This window comes from Cheilinus undulatus, linkage group 3 (genome assembly GCF_018320785.1).
Source record: "Cheilinus undulatus linkage group 3, ASM1832078v1, whole genome shotgun sequence".
Lineage (NCBI taxonomy): Eukaryota > Metazoa > Chordata > Actinopteri > Labriformes > Labridae > Cheilinus > Cheilinus undulatus.
In genome coordinates, this window is record NC_054867.1 from 28,206,560 (window position 1) to 28,213,596 (window position 7,037).

Below are 7,037 nucleotides of genomic sequence, written 5' to 3' on the forward strand. Positions count from 1 at the left end.
AAAACTAAACTAAGGAAAGATAAATGTTTTGCTTCTTCCTTTAAATCTGATCTCTATATTGTGGTTTGCTCAAACTTAGACGGTGACATTTCTTTTTGTACATGTGTGCATTTTTTAAAGTAAGAACTGCTTCCTATCATGGTCATGACAGATGAATTATGTGTCACCTAAATATCTGGAAAACAATTCTTAGTGGTTAAATTTAATAAACTAAAATCATAACTGTGTTGAGTGATTTCTAACTCAGGCAAACTGGTCCAACCAAAATATGACTAATTGCATGGAGTTTCTTACATGCTTCTTTGCAGATACAATTTATTAGCAAGAGGGTTAAATTTAGTAGCTGTATAGGCTTCAGAGAGCAGTACAAGGGCCAAAACACATGTTGACCACGTCCACGTGCGGCCAAGGCTATTCTGGGGTGGATTGTTCCACATTTAGCCCAGCTGTATGTTCAGCGGGGCTTTTAGATGCTGATCCAGTTACTCAACACTAAAGGCACACTGAGCTCACACAGACACACCCACTCCATGACACTCAGATAACTCACTCATAATCCCAGTCTGACAGACTCATGTCAACCCATCCATCTGACAAAGAACAAACTTTTGATCTTTAAAAGTTTGAATCTGACGTTATAGATTTAAAGTACAATTAGGAACCTTTGGAAGCCCTAAGAGGACATGGATCTCTTCATTTTACTCCATTTCAACAAGTAAATTTCTTAAGATCTGGAGAAATTATCTATGTGTCACATGAAAACCATTACTGTTATCACTGAGATACCAACATAAATAAGTCAAGATCTCAAGAAAACAACCATAATTTCCTGAAATCACTGGGAAACAGCCACATAAAACATATGAAAGTATATTCACTTGTGGTTTCCATTGATACCTTCAATGAAGAGATGATGCCATAGGTCGCATAAGGCTCTCCTTGCAGGAAATGTTCATCCTCTTTGCATTTCAACTTCTATAGCTGACTTTGTGATAAAACATCCAATATTTATCCGTCTGATTTGTGTCTATGGTTGATTGTCTTGCAGATGTAGTGTACAGTATCATCTTACCAACACTGCCATTGAAAGATGGCCACTGCAGCTGAGGACCCTCACCTGGGCTCAGGCCCAGATGAGGATGACTTGTCCCTGTCAGGGGGTGACTATGATTCAGACAGCCTCCTCTCTGATGATTCAGTTCTTCCTGACTATACATCAGAGTGTGAAAATGGGCGCCTGGCATCAACGTTTTATCAAGCATGCACCCGCAACGAGCCTGTCTCTCTGCGGAAAATTCTGGAGAGAGGGGTCACAAAGGAGGAGGTCATGGAGCTGGACATCAACAACATGGTGAGGGTTAACTTCTTGTTTATAATTCAGAAGATAACCAAAACCATCCTGATATCCATAACAGCACAACCTAAAGTGTGTTATACCTTTGAAACATAAGTTTAACAAAGTTACAAGCATCATAAAATATGTGCAATTTTCAGAACATTATTGATGCTTAGCATTGACTTTTATTGACAGAATGGCCTGATGGTGGCTTGCTGCAAAGGATATTTGGATGTTGTGTATGGACTTCTCAACTGTCCCTTCATAGACATTAATCACCAGGACAATGAAGGCAACACTGCTCTGATGATTGCATCACAGGCCGGTAAGTGTACAGAACAAACATTGAGAAAACAAAACAAAACAGCAACGGCCTGCTTTTATGATATATGAGAACACACGCAATTAACATGTAAAGAATTCACTGACTGAAATATACCCATAATAAAACATATTATTTAAGTCGAATTTATTGCAAACAGAATAAAAAAAATATCTTCTCTGAGTCAGTTAGGGTTTCACTCATTTTCAGACAAGCTTGTCGATCTAATCTGTGAATTGTGTGTGTTTTCTGTACCCCAGGTCATGTGAGCACAGTCATGTATCTCTTGAACTACTTTCCGGGTATAGACACTGAAGTCAGAGACTGTCGAGGTTTCACAGCTCTCATCAAAGCTGCTATGACCGGTCGCACTGATGTCATGGCTGCACTTATTATGGCTGGTAGGTATAAAGCAGGCTAAGTAATTTGTGGCACAAAATTGACAATTTTTCTTAAATTATAATCCATAATTCCAATTCAGGTTAATCCTTTTATTTATTGTTGCATAATTTATGCATACTTAATGAAAATAATATATACTTTGGATATAAGACATATTACATTTTGTTCATCTATCTATCTTTTTCTTTTCAACTCCCTCCCTCACTCACTCAGGAGTTGCTGCTTTCTTTATTTTTTTCCAAATCCTGTTATCAGCTCAATAACCAGGGTCCTTGTATGTCTTGGTGAATAGTGACAACTCTGGTGGTGAGAATAGCTGAGCTGTGGTTTATCCATCCATATTTGAAGACAGCTAACTCGGCAAGTGAATGTTACAGTGACGCCAGACCGGTTTAAGGGATAATTCTGAGGACATTATAACATCTTAACACGCCCTCCACCAGCCTAATCTCTGATTTACTTGACTTGAAGCTGACTGTAGATTAGCAACTAGCAGAGCTATTTGCAGACGTAAAATGTTTGCCTTAATCTATTTTAGTTATAATTTGTTGTTTGACATACCAGTATGTTAACAACTTTTTCTTTATTAATTACCTTCTGTTGACTTTATTGATGAATTGATTAAACTGAAATTCTGTTGATTAGCCATAATATTTTTATTCATGTTTGTAATTCACTGGTTTTATTATAAAGCCCTTATTTTTGTTAGCTCATTAAACATGAACAACTTAATAGGTATTTTTCGCAATTACTTACAGGTATAAATCATAAAACTAATGGTTAAATTTCTTACATCTGCATCAGGGTCAGTGTTCTGGTTATATGTATGCATGTTCACCCTCACTGTCAGAGCTTACTGAGACAGATGAACACAATAGAGCCACATTTTTGCCAAACAGAGGCAAGACATGAGTTCTGTTGAATTATGTTGCTTTCATATGCTATACAGTTCACTCCAATATGGAGCTATTTTTGTGTGGTTTAAGAAACCTGTGCTTTTCCTGTGATAACGGTTCCTTTTTACCAAGGTTCTCTGTATATGTGGTTATCCTTAAAGAAAAAAGTATGAACATATTTTTCAAAATTCCTATTTCTTTCCCTCTTTTTTCTTAGGAGCTGATATACATGCAGTAGACACCACAAAAGGAAAATGTGCTCGGGACTGGGCAAGAAAAACTGGTCGCTATGACACCCTCTATCGTCTCCACCGCCTTAACTTGCGGCCAAAAGCTGAGCAGTTCTGTGAGAGCTACATACCTGAGTGGCCTGACCTGAAGGAGAGGGTAGCCAAGGCCACAGCTGAGAAAAGTCCAAGGGAAAAAATTACCCAGCGGCTCAAAAACACATTTGGATTCAGATTTCCTCGTGATCCTGAGGACAACGGGTGCTTGGATCACATGGTGCGCATCACCACCAGTGTCCACAGTCCCTTGGTTTGCACTGGATGCCGTCCACTCTGTCCAACAAGTCCTCCTGAGGTAGGGAAGAGGCGGCTGGCAGTCCCAGAGCTGGTGGAGAAACACACAGAAAAGGCATTAGAAGAGAGTTCAGTGTGCCACAGCGATAGCTCAGTGTCACACATCATACCCACAATCCAATCTGCAGAGTCTATCACTGCAACATGCTGTGCCGACAGTGAACGACGAGGCAGCATCCTCTCTCTTGCTTCCACCAAAGTTGCTTCTACGTTTCTGCCCCGCAGTATGGCAAGACGAAACAGCGTGTTCCCCTCTGGCTGCATCCCCCAGATCAACATCAGCAGGCCTACAGAGGCAACGCCAAAGAAAGAAAAGAAGAAGAAAAAAATGGACAAGGGCTTCCTGGAGCCACCCAAGTGGAAGTACAAGGAGATCAAGGATGAGAAAAAGAAGGAGAAGAAGAAGGCTGAGAAAGAAAAAGAAAAGGCAGAGAAGGACAAAAAAGAAAGCAAAAAAGAAAAAGACAAGAAGAAGATAAAAAATTGAGGGACTTTACTGCTGTATGAATCCCTCCTTTTGAGAACAATTTTTGCAGCCAATGTTGAACTTATATCCTTGATGGAAATTAAGCAAGAAAGGTGATATTTTTCTTGTTAAAACAAAACTGCAGAGGGACTCAAATGAGCACTTTCAGGTGAAGCTGAGGCGTGTTTGAGGAATGTCTCAAAGTTGAGATATGTATCTCATATTTTGAATAACAATAGAGGAGATGTTTATTTTTTCATTACTATATTTGCAATTGTGTAGAGCTGAAGAGGGCTAAAAAGAAGTTTTAAGATGATAATGGAAAAAATGCAAGCAATTCCAGATTTGTTCATATATTTTCACAGGTGCTAAAATATGAACACAGTCTACCTCATCACTGAAATCAAACCCAGGAAGGCAAATACTGTATATATGCCTGCATGTGTATTAAAGATGTAAATTTAGAGACACAAAGCTGCAGGTAGCCTTAGATTCTTTAAATTATACAATGTGTTACACTGTATGTTGAATTGGTTGATGCTTATTTTGTAAAAATACACATATTCACTTAAATTCTGTGTAGAATGTAGCAAACAGAAATGCATCAAAAGTTGTTTTGCCATTTTCCGATATTGCCAATAGCATCTTCAAATATCTCTTGCATTTATAAACTCTATGACTGCAAGGATCTCTTGACATTACAAATAAATATAGGAAAGCTGAAGTTTCACTTGAGTCAATTTATTGTGACAGCTCTGCAGGTTTTTCATTCGTTTATGCTCATCTATTTGTTTTTATGCCTTCGACTTTGCTTAATTTATTTTTTAATCAATCGATTCATTTGCAATCGTGGCATGCAACTACATCCATTGAAAGGCTGTGATTTAAGCAGCTGGATTTATTTAGAGAAACTTGGCTTTGTGGTGGTGCTGTAACTAACTGTATGGCCTGGCCTCCAGATTTGAGACACGTTCTTCACTGACATCAGTCAAATTTCCAAGAAGTATCAACAAAATAAACAAGAATCAAAGAATTGCTCCCAGACAGCTTGATTCATTGTCATCAAGGTTATTATAATCATAACAGGCTTCATAACACAAAAATACTGTGTGTTTATAAAACTAACAAAAACGTTATAGACAACAGGTTCCCAGTTTTAGTCCTTGTCAGTTCCTTTCATTGATAATTCTTTAATTTCAGTCATACTATTCTATATGAGAGCATCTGTCTTGTAGTGGATGTTAATAAATATGTGAAACAGTAAGATTAGATATTCCTTTATTAGTCCCACAAGGGGAAATTCCAATTACCCATGGGAGATATCCCACATATTTAAAGCTGATTTGGAAAAACTTGCTCTAGAGGGCTATTGAATTTGACAAAGGAAAGGGACTGAATCTAACATTAAAGCAAATAAAAACTTCACTAAATCAAAGCATTTTCCACAGAAATAGAAATTAGTAAGCTTACCTTAAAATGTAATTTTGAACTGAAATTGAAAACAAAAACTCAAAATGAAATAAATATTAAATGAAGAAATACTAAATTAATTTTAAATTTATAATTTGAATAATAATAATAATACAGTAATTCCTTTCCTCCAGCAGGGAGAACACACTGAGATCGAGCTCTCTTTTCCAGGGGTTGAGCTGCAGCAATACAATACACCGCGATCCAAATTATTATGCTAATGATATTTTTCTCTGATTTTCCTAAATAGTCAATGCAAATGACAGTTTTTAATTTTAATAATTTTCAGGTCATCAACTGCTAGAGCATAATTCAAATTTTATTGAACAAACTTCCCAATGATAACTTAAAAATCAAATAAATAAAAATCTCAAAATGCGTTGCTCAAAATTATTATGCACAACAGAGTTTCAAAACATTTTATAGTTTGTAAAGAACTGAAAATGGTCATTCGTTGAATTTACAGCATTAGAAGGTCATGTTTACTGAAATAAAAAGTGATTTCACTCAAAAACATCTCAACAGGCCAAGTTCCATGTTAACATAGGAGCTCACCTTTGATATCAACTTCACTATTCTTGTATCCATTGAACTTGTGAGTTTTTTGGAGAGTTTCTGCTTGAATTTCTTTGCAGGATGTCAGAATATCCTCCCAGAGCTGCTGTTTTGATGTGAACTGAGGATGCTCCAAAGGTTCTCAGTAGGGTTGAGGTCAGGGGAGGATGGGACCACACCATGAGTTTCTCTCCTTTTATGCCCATAGCAGCAAATGACACAGAGGTATTCTTTGCAGCATGTGATGGTGCATTGTCATGCATGAAGAAAATTTTGCTACGGAAGGCACGGTACTTCTTTTCGTACCATGGAAGAAAGTGGTCATTTTCACACCTCCAGGGACCCTAAAGGGGCATACCAGCTCTATCCACATGATTCTGGCCCAAAACCTGACTCCACCACCTCCTTGCTGACGTCACAGCCTCGTTGCAACATGATGACCATCCACCAACCAACCACTACTCCTCCATCTGGACCATCCAGGGTGGCACGGCACTTATCAGTAAACAAGACTGTTTGAAAATGAGCCTTCATGTATTTCTGGGCCCATTGCAACCGTTTCTGCTTGTGAGCATTGGTTCGAGGGGCCGAATAGTAGATTTATGCACGACTGCCTCTGGAGGATCCTACATCTTGAGGTTTGTGGGACTCCAGAAGCACCAGCATCTTCAAATACCTGTTTTCTGCTTTGTAATTGCATTTTAGCAGCTGCTCTCTTAATCTGATGAATTTGTCTGGCAGAAACCTTCCTCATTACACCTTTATCTGCATGAACCCATCTGTGCTCTGAATCAGCCACAAATTTCTTCACAGTACGATGATCACGCTTAAGTTTTCGTGAAATATCTCATGTTTTTATACCTTGCCCAAGGCACTGCACTATTTCACAGTTTCCAGCAGCAGAGAGGTCTTTTTCTTTCCCATATTGCTTGAAACCTGTGGCCTGCTTAATAATGTGGAACGTCCTTCTTAAGTATTTTTTCTTTAATTGAGCTCACTTGGCAAACTA

At 38.2% G+C, this 7,037-nt stretch overlaps 1 protein-coding gene across 1 annotated transcript; it reads left to right on the plus strand.

Moving 5' to 3' along the window:
• The first annotated feature begins 1,090 nt into the window (after nucleotides 1–1,090).
• ankrd33ab (ankyrin repeat domain 33Ab) lies at nucleotides 1,091–4,024 on the plus strand. Its single transcript, XM_041815738.1, has 4 exons — nucleotides 1,091–1,351; nucleotides 1,532–1,661; nucleotides 1,919–2,059; nucleotides 3,174–4,024. Exons 1-4 carry the CDS (start codon nucleotides 1,091–1,093, stop codon nucleotides 4,022–4,024), a joined length of 1,383 nt encoding a protein of 460 aa, XP_041671672.1.
• Nucleotides 4,025–7,037: the final 3,013 nt, after the last annotated feature.

Excerpts from the sequence above, each read along its gene's own strand:
- ankrd33ab (XM_041815738.1), top strand. The coding sequence starts at position 1,091 with ATGGCCACTGCAGCTGAGGACCCTCACCTGGGCTCAGGCCCAGATGAG. Across the intron at positions 1,352-1,531 it reads AGCTGGACATCAACAACATG|AATGGCCTGATGGTGGCTTG; the intron begins GTGAGGGTTAAC and ends TTTTATTGACAG. Across the intron at positions 2,060-3,173 it reads GGCTGCACTTATTATGGCTG|GAGCTGATATACATGCAGTA; the intron begins GTAGGTATAAAG and ends CTTTTTTCTTAG.